The sequence below is a fragment of the Agelaius phoeniceus genome, chromosome 3 (genome assembly GCF_051311805.1).
Source record: "Agelaius phoeniceus isolate bAgePho1 chromosome 3, bAgePho1.hap1, whole genome shotgun sequence".
NCBI classification, from domain to species: Eukaryota; Metazoa; Chordata; class Aves; order Passeriformes; family Icteridae; genus Agelaius; species Agelaius phoeniceus.
Window position 1 is genome coordinate 108,647,973 of NC_135267.1, and position 23,390 is coordinate 108,671,362.

Here is a 23,390-nt window from a genome sequence, read left to right on the forward strand (position 1 = left end):
TTACATTTTGTAAATGACTACCATCCATGCACAGAATGCATCCTCTTAATGGAAATTTTATAAAAATGCAGTAGACAGTAACTGTGATTAACTATAATATTTTTAGCTTAATACAGGCTGTAAATAAGCTTTTATCTTCTGATGCAATTTACTAAAACAATCTGAATATTAATCAGATACCTGGAGTAACTCCTGAACTTTAATTGCTTGGTTTAAAATTTAATTCCCAATTCAAAAGCTTCTGCAAGGATGCCTCCAAAAGCCCAACTGTGCATTTCTGCCCCAAAATGAAATCACAGAACCATCACCAACAATAAATCTTTATTACTCTGTTCTCTAAGACTGAGAGAAGGAAAAGAAAAAGGCCCAAAAGAAGTAGTCAACCTGTCCCTCTTTCATCCTTGACAGCATAGGAAGAATGTTTTTGAAGAGGGACAGACCTCTTTTGAAATAAATTGAAGGTCTGTAAGCCATTACAGGGCAGAGAAATTATTAGGTTTAATCCACTATTTGATTCACTTCCATTTGTGCTACATAATTTTAAGTGGTGAATCCATAGCTCGAATTACAAGAGCATGAAAGGTCACTGTCCCCATTAAAAACACTAATTCAGAAAATTTATGAAAATCTCAAGATGCAGTTGAAAAAAGCTGAATGTACCCACATGCTTCTTAGCTTGAATTATCCTTGAGCAGAAAAGTGTACAAATACCCCCTCAGTATTTAAGATGTGTTCACAAGCTGGGGAAAACAAAGCAAGCTGAGAATTATCCACAAAGGAGCGCTCTGGATGGCACAAGTGGCCACTGTGGTAGGAGCAGAAAAAGGTTTTCTTCTCTGGGAGCTGTTAGATCAAATGGACTCTCTTGAAGAGTAGAAACTGAGAAAGTAACTCTGAGACAGAATACAAAAAACATGTCTTTAAGTCAAAGTTAAAATAAAGGGATTCTATTGTAGATTTAAATTCTTGTCTCTCTGAATTCATCTCTGGCTCAGCTATCAGAACTAGCCTGATACAATAAATTCATTTACATTTATATAGAGAGATAAAAAAGCTTTTGTGAAAACTCATTTCTTCTGTACTGATGTAGTAAGTTTATGGTATTAACTGATACAGTGGCATCTCCAAACTGAGATATTATCTGATAGTTTAAGAACAAATCTATGACTGAAGGACTCACTTGAGCTGAAAAGTTCATCATCATCATCATCTACAACCATCCATTATAAAGCCACTGCTGTGACACACAGGATGTCTTTAAATGCATCTCTTTGAATGCACACACAAACATAGAAGCACACAGCTTTACTTTTTTTTGGCCAACAAGACACTGAATTAAATTAAAAAAACAAAGTCCAAAAGGCATTTCTAACATTCCTTTACCAATCTAATAGTAGAGGAAAACATTATGCTGCTATTGTCCCAGCACATGTTAAAGACTACATGTAATTAGTGCACTGCAGTGAATATAACCTCTCAGGGGAGTTCCATTTTTGTCAAACTTTTCAATGCAAAAAGGCAATTCCTTTATTTAAATATTGGACAGATAGCTGCTGGCACACAGTCCTGAGAATACACTGTACAGACACTTGCAGTAAAACATGACAATTTAGTTAGCCAGCATGATGTTCAGATTTCTACATTTAAACTATGAAAAGAAAACCCCCACATAATACCAAACTAAAAAATTATGTGCAAAAAATGTGCAATGGCAAAAGTCTTGGCATTAATATTTAACCAAACTATACATGAGAAAATTCCTATGCTAACAGGTACTTTGGGTGCATTTCATTTTTTTGAAAATATGCTATTACATCCCAAGCTCACAAAAATGAATTTTTGTGCATTTGATTTCTTTGAAAACATGCTATTATATCCCGAGTTCACAAAAATCTCTAATTATACTCATTAAGTCCTCTATAAAATGCATAGATGTAAACTGCACACAAGCAAAGTTCTTAATTCTTAATTACTCTTCTTCCAGTTATGTATTCAATTCACTCTGCATTTCCTTTAAATCACTGGAACCAAATGTTTCATACTTAAAGAAAAAGTATTCCAGTGTTCAGAATTCAAATGCTCCTGAAAAAATTTATTTCCAAAGCCAGTAGATACATGGTATTAAAGAGACTATGTAAACAGAGAGAGGAAATAGGGTGAAGCAGCCTCAGCTGGTCATGCCATAATCAGCATGAGTGAAAATTTAAAACTTCTCTCACTCAAGTTTGAGTTTCCAGAGATAAACCTTCCACAAAAAGATAAAATGAGACAAAAGTGTGGGCAGGGCTGTGATGAATGTGCAAAAAACCCCAGGGGAGAAATTCCTAAACAAGCAGTGCTCACTTGATGTTTCTTATATAAGGAAGTAGAAAAGAAAATTGATTGTCAGGAGTTCCAAACCAAAAAGCAACCCCTTGTTGCTAAATACAAGGACACTGCAGACAGCAATAATTTACATGGCTGCAAGAAATTACCTAGAAAAAAGATGAGGAAAGGAAAAGAGGTACTTGTGGACAAAGGCACAGGGTATCCATTGCTTGGAGTTCCCTAAAGAATCACAGACACAGAAATCATGCAATGTTTTCTGGAGAAGGATTGCTATCTGCTTGCCCTGTTTTAAACCCCAAAACTGAGTGCAGCTGAATAAACCATAACTCACCTACATGGAGCTCATTGCCATCATTTGGGTGCTACAGTCCTAATACAGGCTTTGCATGGATTAAAAATTGCAGGATATAAAAGGAATATACTGCAGACAGACTTCTGTTTCTGTTTACATAATATAAATTATCAGAATAATTCTAGATATAATTCTTCTCAAAATTATACAGAAATATAATGACTACTCCTCTAAATTTTCAACTGCATTACTTGCTAACCATTATTTTTATAAAGATGACAGCCAACTACTGAAGTTGCACTCACAGATTAAGAGGCAAGTGTAGAAAAAAATTAGTAAAGCTGCCAGTAAGTCCTAAAAACCACAAGAAAGCTGATTTGATTGGTTTTGTAATTGAAAACCTGAAGAATTTTACCTCTGCCTGAAATACCAGCAGCATTCCTCCTATGTGAGGAGAAACAACTGAAAAGTGACCTCCTGTGTCACAAGTGCTGTGCCCAAACACCATAACAAGTAATTTTACAGATTACACTCAGACTCTCACCCATTATATCATGTAAAATTATTTCAAATATTTGGTCTGAACTTGGTAATAGCCAGTTTATACTCGTGCACTTTGCCTCACTATTGACATTCAGCTGAAATAATAATTTTCCTTCTCCAGCCTTTATTCACTGATACTGGCAGCAGTGGTACCTATTCCCTGTACTGAGAATAAATAGTATTTGGTTAAACTAACAAAATCCAAGCATTTCCAGGAGATGTCCAGGCCCACCATATCCCAGGGTTTAGCACACCCCTTCTCAAGGTCTTCTTCTTTGCCAATTCCCATGGGTGTTCCCAGTGTGTGTAAAATTTTGCCAGCACCATGTACACCCCTGTTTTCCACAAGATCTATCTGATCCTTGCAGATTCATGTGTCTTTCATGCAAATGTACCATCTCATGGCAGTAAAGGCTCATGCCATCCTCCTCTTCCAAAGTGTACTAAGTTCTTTGCATTGCAAACTATTTACCATCAATGACTTTGCTGTTATCCTCAGATTCACCCAATCCCCTCTCAGATGCTCTGCTAGAAAAATTACCTTTAATACCAGCAAACTTCACCAGTTAACACATTTAAAGAAACCATTAAACATGATTAAGCCCAAAAATGTGCTCCAGGACCAGCTTCCCAAAACCCTTACAGCTTCTCTTCCCTCCCAGTACCACTGCTTCCATCACATCCTTGGCATAAGCATTTGTATTGTATTTAAATCCTTACTTCCACACTACATAAATAAGGAAATCATTTTCTATACATGCCAGGGTGAAATGCTCCACCAGCATGAGAACCAGGCCCCCACTGTTTCTAGCAGGGATCACTGTCAGATAGAACTAGATCCAGCACACACTGAGCAGACAAACCAGGATCAGCCAGGTCAAGAAAAAAATCACAGACTACAGACAACATGACAAATATTCATTAAATAGGAAATTGCTATTTTAAACCAAAGAGATTTACAGAGTGTTATGACTATGATTTTTGAAAGACATGGCAGAAAAAAAGACACCATTTCAAAGAAGTCTTCTCAAGAAAAGCAAATTAAATTTTCCTTCCTAGGCCAGCAAATATAAGCTGGCAGAAGGCAGTGTCAGCCAAGTTTCAGAGTCCTTCCACAATGCACTTCAGCATAACAAACGTGAGTCAGAGCAACAGTTTTGAATTTAACATTTGCATTTAGCTTTAAATGCTTATTTCCACATGGTAATATTTTAGCAAATTCTTTTCCATTCCTTTTATTTTGAGAACAGAGTTTATAATTACTTTTCTGGAAATTGCTGAAGGTGTGATCACCTTACCTTCTTTCCCAGACATTGTGCTAGGTTTTACTAGGTTAAAGAAAACACAAGCTGTCACTTATGTGATGCTTTTAATGCAAATTAAAGGCCTATTAAAAGGTCAGAAATCATAAAAAATATATTCCATTTGATCTCAAGGCAAACATTTGAGGATATTACAAAAAGACAGGATAAAGTGCCCTTTAAAAACTATCAGTTTGATTTTGTGTATCCAAAGCATAAAATAATTGGTGCATTCAGCTGGCACAAATAGCATTAGCAACTGGTGTCCATCACACAGTGACTGGAATTTTTGGATTTTTGATAATATTCTTTTGTAAAGAAGGTAAACTCAGCTGGAAAACTGAACTTTTCTTACAAAAACATCTTCCCTTTATTCTAAATCCAGTGAAATAGATCTCATCTAAAAAATATGCTCCAATTCTATCACTAATACTATACAAAATAAGCATATAGAGATATAGATATAAAAACTATATAATTATACACAGTCAATGGCTTGAATTCTCTAAATTCAATAGTTTCTAGTAAAATGATGGAAAGCCAAAAGATAGACAGGAAATGCCCATGTTTTATGTTACCCATCCTTATATTACAAGCAATGAAACTACAGTTCATTTCACAATTTTTATAACAAAATGAAAATGAACAAGTCATTCCAACTTGCACCAGCCTAGTAATTAAACTGCTTTAAAGGACAACATAAGAGGACACCAAAAGCTTCAGCTGTAATTTCAATACAATGACCACAATTTCAATCATACAAATAATGCATCACACATACAGATGTCAAAAAAGATGACAGCACCCTTTAAAAAGGTAGGTTGAAAAAGAGGATAAGCACAAAATAAGGGGAGAGGACAAGATGACAAGAGTAGAAATCCAGAAATACAGTCACAGGAAATAGGTACATATGAATCAAAGGGAAGCATCCTGGAAAAATAAATAAAAGCAATCTATACAGTGGTATCTATAACCTGGCATCAGTCCCTAATATCAAGGCCAAAAGAATTATCATATCTAATAAAAAACAGGAAAACTGAAATCATATTTCATAGCCAAGGCAAACATCCCAAATATTGACTGAAGGGTAAAGTTCCCTTCACCTTTTTTGGTATGTTCAGCAAAAATTGAGTTGAAAAATCCAGAAGGGAGGAATCTCTTGCACTGTACTATGTAATCTAGACTACAATACATTATGGCATCCTTGGCAGATTGCAGTTTTGCCACATTTGAGTATTTTTTAAAATTAGGGCCCATTGAATCAATGAAAGGGAACTAGCACAGCTTTGCCAACTACTAACAGAAAATCAGGCTTCCTTGAAAGATGCAAACCTGCTGTACTTTCAGGGTCAAAATGCAAAGCAATCCACCCAAAGCTCAAGAAGCAACCACTGACAATTGGATTTTGCTAGCTGATCTGAACCTTAACTTGGATAGCCTTTTTTGCATTCTGACAAAAATCTTCAGGAAAAGACTTTTTGTTAGCTAATATAAAACAATCAAAGAGGAAGCAGTGTTCTCCAAAGGAGGTATGGCATTTGCTGTATTTGCACACTGTAAGAAATGAGGCAAGTTTTATTTCCTCAGTGGAAAAGCTTTATGTTATTTTTAAAACCTTACTGAGATTTGAAAACACGAGTGTGCAAATGCTGTGTATCATGGAATTCTCAGTGACTCCTGACAGGAACTGCTGCACCTCAAAACTATAGATCTATTGGAGGTGACTGATCCCACTATGTAAATCACCTCAAAGTAGAGGATTAATGCACTGATATGGTGTAAAATAGAGCACTTCTTAATGACTTACAGTGATTGGCAAGTGAATAGCACCAGCCATAACAGATGGAGAACAAATCCCCTCTTTCATTCCTAAGCCTTTGTGGTGTACAGTACACCAAGTTTCATCATTTCAGAAGTTAAAGACGACCTCAGAATGAGTCTAAATCTAACCATTTGAACAAAAAGCAGACTAGATGTTGGAAATATTCATTTAAATGCTTCATTACCAAAACTATCAGGAGAGCATGAAAAATCTCTTTCAAAAATGCTGCCAAAAAGGACTGTGTGACACAGAAGTAACCTTGAATTTAACATGTACAATACATCCTTTCCTAATGAAAACAAGGTGACAGGTGTATTAAGAACAACAAGATCACTGGTAAACAAAAGCTACTTGTTGAAACCAGGACAAACTTTGATATGGCTTTACCAAAAGCAATCTATGGCATTTAATGCTTAAATACATTATTTTATTAATAGAGAAAACCTTTAGATTTACTGAGTAAAGTAACTTATACTTGGACAAAACTACAGAGATTTAAACATAAAACCAAATATAACCAAATTCTCTCCCAGGCATATTTCAATTAAGAGTATTAATGAGTGTTTAAATTCAGCTAATCAATTTAGTTCTTAAGAGACCAGCAACTTGAAAGGAAAATGGCCAAAAGGAAATTCCTCAGGAGGAAACACTCTCAAATTTCCCTGGGTTAGGGATACAGTAAGATACAATTTCCATGGGTTAATAGAATCTTAACCTTAAAATTCTCCTTTGCCTTTCTGTTATGTTCACTATATATGACTGTAACTCTGGAACCCATCAAGGTCAATCAGACCATGGCCTCCTTCCTTCCAAAAATCCATGTTGCATTTTGCAGCCAAATGGAATATATTTTTTATGATTTCTGACCTTTTAATAGGCCTTTAATTTGCATTAAAAGCATCACATAAGTGACAGCTTGTGTTTTCTTTAACTGACCTAGTAAAACCTAGCACAATGTCTGGGAAAGAAGGTAAGGTGATCACACCTTCAGCAATCTCCAGAAAAGTAATTATAAACTCAGTTCTCAAAATAAAAGGAATGGAAAAGAATTTGCTAAAATATTACCATGTGGAAATCAGCATTTAAAGCTAAATGCAAATGTTAAATTCAAAACTGTTGCTCTGATTTATGTTTGTTATGCTGAAGTGAATTGTGGAAGGACTCTGAAACTGGGCACTTCAAATATCTACATTTCAGCTGCTCAAAAGCATGAGTTCATATTTACCACATTATCAGCTGCACTTCTCAATGGAAAAAGCTTTCCTGGCAAAGCTGGGATGTGCAACCAAAAAGACAAATGGATCTGTGTTTTCTTATTAAGGGCCAATTAACAACTCAAATGAATACCAGAAAACTGAAATTATATGCTTCTCTTCTTTCACATAGATAATTCTTGGTTATGTGACAGTCTGCCTGAGTACAAGATTTACTGTTTTCCCCAAAATTCAGAGTATCCCTGCAGTACATAACTATCAAATTAACAAATTCTGCAGATCAATTGGCATATCAATATTTCAAAGTCTGGTTTTCTCAGTTCTCATCAAAAAGCTGTCACCACAGAAGCTGCAGAAACACAAATGACAGGCAGATCCCACTGAGGGAAAAAAAAACCAAACAGAAAAACCACACAAACAGGCAAACAAAAAAAAAGGGCAAACTATGGACATGCCATTCCTTTGTGCAAAACATAATGCACAACTGGGTATCCTGACTGGGTTTTTTAAGTTTCTGGATAGCTTATCTTGTTCCTTAGAGCAACCAAACTTTGTATGATGCCTGGAAGATGAGATTTTGAATTATTTCCCTTGACCAGAAATTCTTCTTGAAAACAAACACCTCCACATTCACAAAAAAAAAAAAAAAAAAAAAAACCAAGACAGACAAATCATTGCTTTTCAGAATATTCAAATATGTTCTTTTCATGAGTCACAGCAGCAGTTTTTTTGGCCTGCTATTGTAGAATCATAGCAGCATTTGGGTTGAAAGGGACCCTCACAGGACACCTTGACTGGAGCAGGTTGCTCAGAGCTCCATCCACCACCTTGTCCAATCCTGGTGCTGACCCCTGTCAAAAGTGTAAGTCTGATATTGTAGCCTGAGCTCAGGAATGCAAATGAAGGAGGATGCTAAGAAGCTTCCAAGGGCAGGTAATAAACCAACTTCACCCCTTATAGCATCAACCTGCTTCTTCAGATAATCAAAGGTCTGAGCACCTTTGGATTGCTACAAATAAGTTGAAACACTGTTCCTGATGTTTTGAAATATAACCCATCTGAGATTTGTTTCCTTATGCTCTGTGAGCACAGCAACAAAATAAGAACAAGAGGCAATGAAAAGCAGTTGAAAATAAAAATAAACTTGCAGCCTTTGACAGTCAAGGGTTTAGAGCAGTGTCTGTTCAGCAAGATGCTTTTTAACAGACACATACCATAGAGAAAATCTGATAATTGAATTAAATGCATTCAGAACAAATACTTCAGCCACAGTTTGTCTAGATGTTGCAAATAAGACTTTGAAAGAAATTAAATGTGAATATTTAACAAAAAGTTCTACAGAAGCTGACATTTTCAAGATTAAGTTTTGTCTGGTCTGTCATGGATTAATTAGTCCTAATTATGTTTTCTGTATTTGCATAAAGGCAAAAACTCCAGACATAGAAATGATATTCATGGATGAACTATTACTAGGCCAGAAGCTGCCTGAAACCACAAGTCTTTTGCTGAAAACACTTAGATTTCTTTCACAGAGAAGGAAGTTGTGCTTGGGAAAAGAAAAAAGCAAATGCCCCACAGAATTCTGCCTAAACCCTGTGTTTTTAAGGTATTCATACAGCCACAAATGGGAATTAGACACCTAAATATCTTCAAGCACTAACTGATACTTCAGTACCTAAAACAGGAATAACCTGAAACACTAGGCCATTACCCTCCAACAAATAAAACTGAACCTGCACTCTCTTTAACAAGACTCTTATTGGATGAGACAATCACAGCTGACAAGATATTTTTATGTCCTTCTGGGAAGACTGTAGAGGAAAGAGAAGGATATTAAGTAATATTAGATTGTCAGGGTTCAATCTACTCTCTACTATATCTCAGTAACATTTTCATACTCAGAGGGAAAAATATGTCAGTGTACAAGAAGAAAAAATCCTGCATAATAAAGTAATCTTTCTATGGACCAACTGGAAAAAACTACAAGAGTCAAAAAAAATATCTGGAAACAACAGTGTGTTGCAAAATGTGGAAGGTGTAAAATTTCTGTAAGGAAGTCCTTTAATGTTAAATCTTTGTTACATTTTCAAGCCTAATCAACAAGAAGGGAGATTCAACCCATAAATGAGAGAGCAGCAAACAAGCTCTAAGTGATGTCCAGCTGTTAGAAAAACAAAGTTCTCATTGGTAAAATTGCCTAGATAAGGTTTAGGGCTGGACATGCTTCAGTGATCTCAGACCTAGGAGGAAGTTAACAAACCTTGGGAAGAAGGATGCACCACTTATAGTGGGCCCAGAGAACGCAAAATGTATGGGTCACAAGGACATATGGCAGAAATTCCAAGATAAGAAAGAAACTAATAAAGCAACTCACCAATTGTGCTGAAATCAGCTTCGACTGGGTAAAAGGTTATTTCAGCAGGGGCAGATCACAATCACCAAGCCTAGAAATCCACAGACCCAAAAGAAGAGAAAGCCTGAGCACACAGACTAATTCACAAAAGGAAGTGAGAGAATCATTAACCAACAGAAGAGGGAATACCAACTAATATGAGAATTGGGTGACTTGTAGCCAAAGTACACTAATTCCTTTCTTTGTTAAAATGTACAAATAGCAACAAGTTCTGACAGCTGGTGTGCTTGATTTGTGCAACACCAAAAGCACCCAAGGTTGGTCAACTCTGAAATAAATGTTCAATGTCTCTCTCTAGTGTGTAATTACTGGTTTGCTACACACCAGGTAACAAATCTGATTTTTGTGGACAAGAGCTTTTCATGCATGCATTGAGGGCTTAAACTACCAAAGGCTGAAGAGATGGAACAGACCCAGTCCTTCCTTTTGAATGCTGCATTGCCATCCAGATGGACAAATACTGTATTTGCAGGGAATGCCCCGACAAAGGCAGGAATGATGAATCTGACTCCATGTTCTCAGAAGGCTAATTTATTATTTTATGATACTATAGTGTATTAAAGAATACAGAAAAGATACTTACAGAAGGCTAAAAAAATAATGTAAACTCGTGACTCTTTCCAGAGTCCCCACACAGCTTGGCCCTGATTGGCCAAAGAGTGAAAACAACTCACAGCAGAATCCAATGAAACAATCACCTGTGGGTAAACAATCTCCAAAGCAGCAAAACAGAGGTGAAGCAAACCAGATAATTATTGTTTTCCTTTTTCACTGAGGCTTCTCAGCTTCCCAGGAGAAAAATCCTGGGCAAAGAGGATTTTTTCAGAGAATGTGAATGCCAGACAGACACTTCATCAATAGTTTTCTAGACAACTAGCATATACACAGTAACCTCCCAATATAAGAAAATACTGGAAATGGATGTCAAGAAACACTAGAAATGTCAGCATTAGGGAATTTATTGATAAGAAGGTTGAAAATGGAAAAAGATATCTCTATGCAAAATATTGCTAAAAGAACTAAAAGAGGAACAAGGAAATTTCACTTCAAAGTATGAGAAAACATTTAGTGTATGGACAAGAGGAACAAGAGGTAGGAGAGGAGTAAAAAAAAAAGTATTTCAAAAGATGGAAATTTGGTTTGGGCTTACTAATAATATTTCCTTAAAAGGTGAAGGAATAAGCACAGCTGAGTATTTTGCTTGCTATGTTTTGAATGAAAACTGGTTACATGAACACCCTTCTTGTTCTGTAGACTAGCTCCCTTAAAAATACTTATGATAACCAGATCAGCTAAGATAAAACACTAACAGCTGAAAAAAATTCAATAGTCTAATTGTGACCAACAATTCCAGGGCTTAAAAAAAAAAAAAAGTGTTCCAAGAAAACAACTCTGAAATGTCTGAGATTCTCACTGAAGTGACAGCCTACACATTAAAGTAGGAAAAAATCTTTTGTTCTGTATTGAATCAGTGAAGCAGCTCCTCATCTTAGTGGGTGTCTGTTTAAAAAACTTGAGTTTTTTATAAAGCTCCATATACAATATCAAATTTCTACCCAATGTTTTATTTCAGTTTAACACAGGTATAGTTTCTGGAATATCAAAATAAATTTTGAACCACTAAGTAGTTCATGCTATTGGGGAGGCAATGCTATTCAAAAGTAGTACATGCTATTGGGGAGGCAATGCTAAGAGAGGAGGAAATATGGAAAACACTATCAGTGGAGGTGTAGGCTTTATAACTTATACACATGCCAAAGTTACATTTGGGACTATTCTGGGACTTCAATAAAACATTTTTGAAAATTAAAAATAGTACCTTAATACAAAAATAATAAATAAAATAATGCCTTAATATTAAAAATAATTGCCTTAAGAGGCAATAAATTACTTATATAGCCTTCAATTATGAAAGGGGATATTGATTAACTTGTGCATATAGATGTTGGGTAAGGAACAAACTCTTACTGTGTCTTCTCCTTCTAGATAATGGAACAAAGAATTAACAGTGTACTATTGGCTGTACTGGTTTCAGTGCATTTAAAACAAAAAGTTTAGCAGAGAGAAGACACTTCTCATTCTTCTGAGATAAAGAAACTTCTACTATCCAAAACTACAAAGAAAACCACCGCTGCAAAAACTTCCTAAGCAGTTTTTCCCCCATCTCCCAGACCATCAGATGGTAGCACCCTCATCAAGCAAGAGATGCCAATTGAAGAGTCTGCAAAAAGCAAGATCAGAAAACTGCAATTTTGTTGTGAGCAGCTTACTGTGAAAATGCAGGTGCTCCTGCAGCAGCCCAGAGAGGCATCAACAGGTCTCTGCAATGAACACCAGTCAAAAAGGCCAATGCAGGATGTAAAACTGCTTAAATGAGCAACTGCTAAGACAGTGAAGCTAAAATGATGGAAAATGAATGATCTAAAGAATAAGGAAATTACAGGAGCAGTTCTTAGTCTCAGGAGGTCAGCTTACCCTCTCCATTTTTCATTATTTCTCTTTCCCTCTTGGAACAGTTTGCTCACTGCTAACGTGCAGCTGGCTACCAATATACATAAACCCTACTATTGTGGTGCCATCCCAAAGCACCTCTACACTTAGTGTGCCACAAGGATTTCTATAAGAAGCCTTAGCATATCCAAAGTCATTTTTCAGGAAATTTGGCCCTCATTCCTGGACTTCCAACAACCAACTTAAGCTGAAATGCCTGCTCCTTAACACTTCAGACTTTTTAGCATAGACAGAACTACTTCTGACATCTGAGAAAAATCCCCTGAATAGAGCTGCAGGATCTGGCTAACTGTAAGCAGAGATTCCTCTTTTGGCTTTCTGGACACTAGTCTGTAAAATCCTGTTTTCCAGTGGCTTATAAAACTTAAACCATCAAAGCTTCTATTTTCCATGCTGGAGCATCTGCTGCAGGCTGGTTCCTGTCCCCACTAGCCTGATCTAAGGGAAAGCTACTCTTGTAAGGCACCCAGGGCAAATTTGGTTTGTCCCAAGTGAAGGAGGCTCCAGAGTCTCCTATGTGTAAACACACTGAGGACACACAAAGGGCAAGTAAGTCTGCATAGAGCAACACTGACATTTGGGGCAGAGAACAAGACTTCTCTTGCCATTACTGACACTACCAAGCAGGAGATATTATACCTCCCAGCCAGGAGACAGCAACTCCACCCTCAGTATTCTTCAGGGGATAAAAAGGGGAAAAGGATAAAAAGGGGAAAAGGCCTGGCAGGAAGACAAAGAGACAGGCTATTTTCATTCATCTCTTCTTCCATATGCATTACAAAACAGCCTTTAATTACATGATAACATATTTTCTACAGGACCTGGAAATAATTTATTTCATAGGCTTTATTCTGGGAATGAATTGAGAAAGCAGTGGACTATTATCTGCAGGACTCCTACCTCATTTGTTGCTAAAGCTGGATGATAAATGAGTCAGGGAATTATAGAGAGAAAAAAAAAACCCTAGGCTCATAGCAAATACATTTATTAATTTTAAAAGCTATTTTTTACATGTTTCTAGGGCAATGGGAGAATTAAGTGTTTCACTTATCTAGAGTTCTGTTTACTGTTTACCTAGATATTCATCTCTACTTCTGTAGAGATTAATCTAAAGTAACAGATTGCTTTAAATCTGTGAATTCCTTCCTCTGGATCCACATATAACCCAAGCTATTGAATGGAATTGGAGGAGGAAGAAGGACTATGCACACTAGCCAAGCAACAACCACCAAGGAGAAAAAACAGACTTCAGGACTAGCAACACAACAGTGAAGACTTTTGCAGAGGAATATGCATAGTTAGATGCACATTCTTGCCTGGTTGCAGCAGCCACAGTCTGTGCTGCCACCTGTGTTTAGGACTGTGTGAATCAAGGCTAATGCCCAGCTGCCATTTAAGATGCCAAGTCAGATGCACAACAGTACCATGCACGCAAAGGTTATCAGAATCACACAGCAATAAACTCCTAAATATACTGCTAAAACCACCAGCAGAATGAAATGGCTCCAGCATTTCACATCACACTATCATTAGAAACAGCTTGTTTGTGAGGCAGATTTAAATTTGGGGTTCATCTAAACTGTTGATGTTGGAATGCTTCTTTCCCATGCCATAGCCAAATCCAAACAGAAATTTACATTTTTTCTCTCTCTCAATACTTCTCTGCTGATCCTTTGGGAGAAAGTTTTTAGGATATATTTCTTCTTCTTTCAGGAATCTCCATTGATTTCAATTTAGACCACCTTCCTGGCACAAGATAATTAATAGGAAAGCAGAACAAATGCCCAGGAGGAATTGTTGAACAAGTGGCATCTGAGCTGTAGAAAGGATTTCCAAAGCAACCATTCTGACTCCCTTTCATTTGAAAATCACCTACAAGCTCCAGTGAGGCATTAAAGCTAAGCATGGCCTGAATAATCTACAAATGCAGGGCCCCACTTGGAAGGAGGAGGAGGGTAGTGAAATATTTGGCAATATGGATACTCCTAGACACTGGAGAGCCTCTTTTGAAATGCACAGCTTTATCAACCAAACTGTACAACCTGCCTTGATCAGTGATTGGTGAGCTCAGAAACTGCAGCCCCCCAAGTTGTGCTTCTCTTACGGCCCAGCTGGTGACAAGTGGGGAAAGAAAAGTGTTTAAAATTGAAACAAAAACCAATCAGTAGCATTAGGCATCTCTTCATCACAACTCCCTAGCAGAAAGTGAAAGTTAAAAGTGCTCAGTCCACCACAAAGGCACCACAAGCAGCTATTGCATCTGCAAGAGAAAAAGGAGATTTCTTCATCAGATGAACACAGGTGGCAGAAGGACTTGAAAGCAGACAATTATTCCTTTTGAAATCTACTTTTGACTGCTGCACTCAGCATTCCTCAGGTGGCTGGGACCCTTTCAATTCTGCTTCTATTGGGAAAAGAGCTACAGTAGATAAGTAGCACCAGTTCCCAGTTCAGTACCTTTTTCATCAAGCCAAGGCTGAGACAGACAAACTTACTTAAGTAAAATAATAATCATCACTTAATAATGCTATCTGTTCAGTCATATTGTATGAAAAAACAATGTCTCTAAGGTAAAATAAATCATATTTGGATAATCTCTGTCCAAACTCAAATTCCAAAGGAGAAATTTTCTGACCAGAATAGATGATGTTTTAACTACAACCACTGCTGGTAACTGCTACACTTGGGAAATAAATACATAATACACAAGGCCAGGTGTAATAAAACAAATCCTAATAAAATTGAGAGCTAAGCTTGATATTACTCATCACTGCTCATGCTGTGGGTAAATAATGTGAAAGGACCAAGAGCAGTAAACACTCCCTTGTTATCAAACAACTTTCTTAAAAAAGATTAAAAAAACCAAACTTATTAAATTTTCATGTACTGAAACTCAGTTATAAATCTACAGAAGTGATTAATCATGAGAAAAATGTTAAAAGAAGGAGTTATAAATAGAAACTGCATATCATTGCCACTGGTGTTTCAACTGCAATAATCAGTGAAGCAATTAGTAGAATTGGCCTGGTGAAGACCTCTATGTCCAAAAGCCTCTTTACCTTCTCACCTGTATTACCTGAGAAAATAAAAGATACTGCCTCTCTCAGAAACTGATATTTTACATCTCTAAAATACCAAGGATACAAATTTAAGAAAATAAATATGTTTTACAGGCTTTAGCTAAATTTCTCAAACATTCTAGATATACTGTCAGTTGAAAAAGAGGGTTGAAAAATGCACTGAAAAATAAGTGCAATAAATCTTAAGGTACATAATCACTTTGCAGTGCATTACATCTGTGAATTGTTGTTTAGAAGTGTTTTTGTCAGAACAGTTACTCAGGTTCTTCAGGACTTGCTCCTAAAGCAATGTTTTGGCATTCTCATAAACTTATTTTAGTGGATGCAAACAGCAATGAAATTCAAGATATTGCAAATCATTTTCCCTTGAAATATCTGAATTAAATCCAAATTAAGCATGCAGAAGAATTTGATTATTGTATCTGCAGTGACATCTAGTGCAAGAAATCAAAACCACAGTTAAACAGGCTTTTTAGAGAAAAGATACTCTTTTCATTTATTGAGTGATTACTGATCAAGATAAACAAGAATAATTAACACCATCCCTCTTAAAACTTATTATAATATCTTTTCCTCTGCACAGCACACACAAGCCAGCTGAAGGCAATTCTATGAAACATAAAAGGTTACCATACAAATCCAGTTTGATAAATTAACATATATTACATAATTGCTGGAAGACACTATTATTGAGAAAGCCAATATCCCTAGGAACTGAGTTGCTACTCTATTTATTCTATGAACTTTTCTAACTGAAAACAAAGCAGCAACATCTGACTTAAATTCTTTCTGCCAGCTTCATAGCTGTGCAATCCTGTGTTAATTTTGCAGAGATTTTTAAACCTCTTAAAAGGTTTAAAGCATCAGGCAGATGACATAGCTTTTAGAAAGGAAACAAAACCTGGAAGCATGCAGTAAGAGTTTTCTAATACAAACAGATGATAAAAGAAGTTATAAAATATCAAGTAAGGTTTGTTCAAGTCGAAGGACAGATGTAGTTCTCCCTTTAGAAATAGACCAATATGCTTCAACCACTGCCAACAACAGAGATTATAACCAAAATGCAACACCAATATGCCTAACTAACAACAAGTCTACAAAAATTATTCACTTACTGAATCAGAAAAAACCTTAGAAACAATTCCTGCCAAACATACAAATAAACACACATGCCAAAGCTGTAAAAGGTTTAAATGCACATCATGTACACATTGTTTTATATACAGATGCACACCAGTCTTGTAACACCAGTTTTTTTCATTTGACCTGTAAATAGAACCAATTTTAGAATCTGTTCTCCACAGACATGTGAGGAGAGGTCTTTAAAACTCACATGCACTTCTAAAGGGCAGGATTAAAGCCTATTTACTTTTTAGAAGTCCTAGAGTTTGTTCTTCAGAAGCCCAAGAGCTTCTACAACTCCTCTACCCTGCTGCCATCAAAAGTGGAAGTAGACAGGAGAATTTTAGGTGAAAGCAGAAGGTGCTAATTGACAGCACTTCTCACCTGAGGAGGGAGCTTGTTAAAGCAAAGATATGAAAGAATGAAGAAAACAAATGCTCATCAAAGGGCAATACACTGGGGTAGAACATAACACAGATGAGAAGAGGAAAAGCAGACAAGTGGGTCACAGTTAACAGGGAGTAACAACAAGGCATAAAACAGCAAAATGGTGATGTATGCCCAGCCTTTCAGGCAGAAGAACTGAGACAACAGTGTTTCAATACCACTCAGCAAATGTGGTTTAAAGATTATCTGGCTATGAAAATAAATGTAGACAAATGCAACATTTATATAGAACACAACAAAGTGCTCTTGACAGAGTTCACTATGGTATCCAAGCCACCATGGAAAGCAAGTTGTTAAAATAAAATATATTTGCTTGTGTCACCCTAACATATACCTTGTAAAGAGCAACACAGCTGCTCTGAGTTTTGGTCTCCTACTGTCTTTACTGCAGACAGCCAAGATTCCTAAAGAATCTGGGACAAAGTTCAATCAACTGCCTTGAACCCAAAAGTGGAATATAAGGTATATTCATACACTCAAATATCATCCTATGAGTGTGCAGTTCATACAGAAGCTGCAACAATCATGCTGAAAAAGCTCAGTACTAGAAAATCAGAAATTACAGTTTCTGTGTTGAAGTCCTATAGATTCAAGTATTTAACAAATGCAGCTTTCCCTTGTTTATGTGTATTGTTCTGTTAACACCCCCTCTCATTCTGTAATTTATGTGCATGAATTAGTGCATTTCCAACATAGAGCTTCCAAAACTTCCCACATAATGATCATTTCCACAGCTGACCAAAATTCACAAATGCTGCATGTGACAATGGACTTCCCAATCCACATGTGAATAAAGAGAGAATTAACCAAGTTTCATGTATGTATAATTGCTTCAAAACAACAAAAAGAAAGAAAATTCCCCTTTTTAGATGAGTCTGTCCACCAAAATAATTGGTATTAATCTGTATTTATTCATCATGGCAAGTCAAGGTATTTCAGTTTCCCCAAAAAGAGGCATGATATAAACAAACAGTAGATGTTAATGCTTGAAGATAAGCAGTTTACATACAGTTTTCTTCCTCATGTAGGAACAACTATTGTTAAGACATAAATATGCACAATTAAGCAGTAGTCAACCAAACAGCACAAAAAAAGACGAAGAATAATCAATAAATCATCAATAAACAGTGTTCAATTACATATTTGCACACCATGTGGTAAAGTGCTGCAGCAGAATTATTGATGCAGGAGAGGTGGTGTCACTAAATCAACAGCACAAAGCCAGATGAAGCAGTGACTAGTTAAACTATTGAATACAGGAATTAGAGACACACACACACAAAAAACCCCCTTGGCCTTTAATAGACTCTGATGATAGATCCCTCTACATCCTTTGAGATCAACACACAAAGCTAATGACATGGTTAGAATCAAACAACAGGATAAGCAAATAAAAGGGAACTTTAAATCTACTTCAAACTAAAAATAAGTTAAAAAGAGCATTTAAATACCTTTACACTAACTACAAATGACATACATTAGAAAGGCAACAGCTCAAAGTCATACCAATTCCTACACAAACAGAAAAAGGAAGAAAAATATAAAAGAAAGTTGGGAAGAAAAATCAGCAAAGAATTATATAAAGGAGCACACATTTTAAAAAGATTAATCTAAAAGCTGCTAAATGTTAGAAAAAAACCTGAAACATCCACAAAGGATGACAAAAAAAAAGGTGAGACATTAAAAGAAAAGATCTCTAGGAGAATGACAACATATGCAGTCAAATAAAGCAGCCACATCAAAAGAAGTTTCATACCAATTCATTAAATTACCAATTAAGAGAAAAAAATCAAAAGTTGGCTAGGTTCCCCTAACATCTTAGATCCCACGATTGATCTTCAGCAGAACAGTACAAAAAGGACTAAACTAAGAAAAAGAGCAAACAGGATTTCTTCCCTCCTCCTCTTCTTTTTAGGAATGTACATGAAAGAACATTAGAAGAAGGCCAAAAAAATTCACACAAAGATCCAATGAGCTTGAGATGAAAGCTGAATGCTCCAGTTAAGTGCTGAGGTTGCAAGACATCTGAAGACAGAAGCAATGTAAAGCAACACTGTTCTGTAAATCTGTGCAATCCTTTGGTGACATTTAAAGAAATAACCCAAAGCCTGTGGACTTCAAGCCAAACACTATCACTATTTGGGCTCTGATGCAGTATTTTACCTAATGGTGAAGCATCATCCACATATTTATTAAATTTATAAAGCATTCAAATATCCTTGCTGTTATTAAAAACAAGGATGGGTGACAGATTGTTGTACTAAGTAAGGTTAGAGTGTCAGTTTGTATTACAGTGGGAAGATCAAGGATGAAAACAAACATCACTACTATAAACAATGCTTGGCACTTCAGGCACATCAACACCAAGAACCTGCCATGCTACACAATAAAGAATCCTTCATATAGAGTCAGCACAAAATTAAACCCTGATGGATGAAGTGTCCTAGGCCTGGAATACAGAAAATGAGAAGATTTGGGCTTTAGGTGTGAGTTGACAATAATTCAGTGTCCAGAGGAGCTACCACCCACAGAATCCTCCAAATCCAAATCCTTTTGGATTCTTCCAAAAGCACAAAAGAAAAAGAGCATATGATCAGTGCTACAACCCCCAGCCCAAGATATGCCCAATCTATCACCAACACAATGAAAGACTACACAAGATGTTCACGGCTCACAGTGGCATGCAGCCACTGCACACTACACCAAATCAAACCTGACAACATTTGGAGATAGGAGAGTTCAACATACTCAGTCTAAAGATGGAGAAACATAACTTCAGGTTAACTATGCACAAATGTCAGAGGGGACAAAAGTTACCAAGAGAAATAAGGAAGAATGCTGGGATGCACATGTCAGCTGCACATATGGTACAGTGCTGACTAGAAAAACTGAATTTTAAGCTGCCAAATACTTTTTATCAAAAACCTGCCTTCACATGGATTTTTCTGTTCCTTGGTACTTTCTAGCTGGAGAATGTTTTCCATTCTCTATGAATTATCTTCAAGGTAGCAAGGTAGCATTTAGATGCTGCTGGTCTAATTTTAAACAGGGCTCAAAATAACTGGCAAGGGTAAAAAAATTTAAGCAACATCATCCTTGCAAAACACTGTGCATCTTGCATGATGAAAGCACTGTATTCACTGAAAGCCAGGTAACTTTTTCCAGCAATTTTCTGTTGATCTAGTGGAAGACACCAGCATGCCCTGTGAGTCTTACTTGTATTTTACAAGGCTTATGCAAAATCCTTTCAATTATTTTGGATTTAAACATTAACAGATTTCCCCATCAGCCTGTGAGAACAATTCAAAATCATGTGAACTTTAATATTTAGAACTTGTGAACTTTAATATTTAGAACTTAGTACAAAAAAGCATAACTATATACAATAAAGTATGGACTCCCATTCAGCTACAAACAAGTGCACTTGCATCTTGCAGGCTTTTGCCTGTAAGATTTGGAGGAAAAAGTGTTAGAAACTGAAAAGCTAATGGTTTTTAATTCTCCAAGCCTGTTGCAGGTCACAAGTTGGAAGGCACCGACTATCTCAGGATAGCAAAGCCAGGGGGAGGCAAGGGAAAGAAGGTCTTAAATATAATACAAACAAGAAGTTCTAAGTACCTTAATAAAGAATGTCCTGAAAGTTGCTGAATTATGGCATGGGGAAACTGGGAGGTGTGACCTCAGTGATGTGGACATACAAAGACAGTCTCACTTCTCAGAGTGCCAAGACAATCTGGTTTTACAAATTACAACGTGCACTGTCTCTGTGTGCAAGGGAGGGACGTAAATGACAAAACAAAAACCCCAGTGAACCCACAGAGAATCCATAACAAAAAACCCACTGCTCTCTGAAGTTTAAAATCTGCTTTCCAGTGACTCAGCCTGGCAAACTTCCAAAAAGCCCTTTCCCACTCATATGCTGTCAGTGATTTCACAAATCATTAAACAAAAAGTGAATAAAAATATGGATACCTTCAGTGAAATGGTGTAAAATAGAACAGTACAACTAAGAAATCTGTTGCAGATTTTCAGGGTGTTTGGGACAAAGTTTAATCAACTGCCTTGAACCCAAAAAGTGGAATATAAGGTATATTCATACACTCAAATATTATTCTATGAGAGTTGAATAGAAGCTGCAATATGTTGAATATAGAAGCTGCAACAATCATGCTGAAAAAGCTCAGTACTAGAAAATCAGAAATTACAGTTTCTGTGTTGAAGTCCTTTACATTCAAGTATTTAACAAATGCAGCTTTCCCTTGTTTATGTGTATTGTTCAGTTAACACCCCCTCTGATTCTGTAATTTATGTGCATGAATTGGTGCATTTCCAACATAGAGCTTCCAAAACTTCCCACATAATGTTCACTTCCACAGCTGACCAAAATTCACAAATGCTGCATGTGACAATGGACTTCCCAACCCACATGTGAATAAAGAGAGAATTAACAAAGTTTTATGTATGTATAAGATGCTTCAAAACAACCAAAGAACATAAAGATATAGCCAAAGCATTTCTGATGAATATGCAATTGATAATTCCCAGTTCAGTATCCAGCTAGACATTAAACAGTCCATTCTCTCATGCCAAGTGCTAAGTACTCACCAACCCTGCTCTGTTCTCTCTGCTATATGTGCTTTACTTTTATTTTTAAGCACAGAGCCATTCAACTCATGTGGAAGTCTGATCAAAGACAGTGGTGGGCTTGAAGAAAAAAACTTTAAGAAATCAACAAGTGATACAAGAAAAATCAAGTTTGAGATCAGCGATACGGAGAATAAAAAAATGACTTCTAAATGCTTGCTTGAATTGCATTACAAACAAGTTGTGTTCAGCAAATCCTGAAAGCTTAAGCTTCATTTTCAAAATTTTTATTTAACAGAACAGTTAAACCATTTGGCAACAAAAATATTACTTAATACGTTAAAAAACAAATTGTGGGAATTATTCCTCTGTGTATGTGTGCATGCATACATGTGCTTGCACAAACACATGGAATCATCAAGCACCCTGTTAAAATATAACCTCAGACTGCCCCCTCAATCATGCACCAAATGCCAATACAAAATCTCACCAGGACAATGGAAAATCCCTATCTAAAATGCACTACAAACACTGAGACACCCAATGCAAGATAAGAAGTGATTATTCACAGGTCTTGTTGATACCACACAAATACCAAGGATATGAGGGATCCACTTATCCCTGGCCCAGAGTTTCTGCATTTTTAATTCAATAAAACCATTCAGTAATTTAAAGATTTGTTAGAGAGAAACTGTTTTGCACTGCGGGGTCACTATGGTGAATAACACAAGGAGCTGAACCAAAGAAGATGACTTAAAAAAATAACTATTTTTTAAGGAAAATACTAAGGCTAGGTCAAATGCCAAGGGGAACATTTATTTATTTGCCTTACTTTCAGAATATCTTGAGTTTCATTCCACTTGTTAGTCCACTCTTTGGTCAGTTCTTGTACCTATGAAAGAAAACAAATTTTGAAGAAAATCACATCTCTTCCAAAGTTCTTGATAAATGCATTCTCAAAGAAGTATTTGTGTAATTCTAAGTATTTGTGTAATTCTTTGTGAAGTTTAATACTTCAGCAGATAGAAGTGCACTGATGCTACTGCAATAATTGCCATATCTACAATACTTCTCCCTCAAAACCCAAAATTCTTATTTACACTGTAGGATGAAAAGAAAGTCTGGGATAATGACTTCAAATAATTATCTACCTTCAAACAGTTTCATAAAGTGCTTTAATCCTACAAAGTTTACTGATCCCTTAGCTACAACAGGACAGCTCCTTTCCCATGGCACAGGCAGGCATGTTAAGGCAAAAATCCCCTCTAGAGGATGGCATGCAGAGGAAGAGCCAGACCAGCAGGCTGCAGGAGTGAAGATCTGCTGCAACTTAGAAACCACCCACTTATTGTCATCAGCACAGAAGTGACAAGATGCTTGCAAAGGCATTGCAGACAGGGAGAGTGCTGGATATAAAATCATTTAGGCTGGAAAACAACTTAAGATCATCAAGTCCAACTGCTAACCCAGCACTGCCAAGCCCTCTGAACACATCCCTCTGAAGTGCCACATTTACAGGTCTTTTAAATATCTCTGGAGATGGCGAATCAATCATTTTCCTGGGCAGCTTTTTCCAATGTTTGACAACCTTTCCATTAAGGAATATTTCCTAATATCCAATCTAAACCTCCCCTGAAGAACCTGAAGCTATTTCTTTTAGTCCTATCACCTTTTATCTGGGAGAAAACTGAGCCCCACCTGGCTACAGCCTCTTTAGAGGTAGTTGTAGAAAG

At 36.6% G+C, this 23,390-nt stretch overlaps 1 protein-coding gene across 3 annotated transcripts in view; it reads right to left on the reverse strand.

Moving 5' to 3' along the window:
- Positions 1 to 23,390, reverse strand: part of KIF16B (kinesin family member 16B) — a 140,274-nt gene that overhangs the window by 77,187 nt on the left and 39,697 nt on the right. For all 3 annotated transcript variants that reach the window (XM_077176115.1, XM_077176116.1, XM_054630512.2), the window contains exon 12: positions 22,490 to 22,549. In XM_077176115.1, coding sequence (XP_077032230.1) covers positions 22,490 to 22,549 — 60 coding nt within the window. The remainder of the gene's footprint in view (positions 1 to 22,489; positions 22,550 to 23,390) is intronic.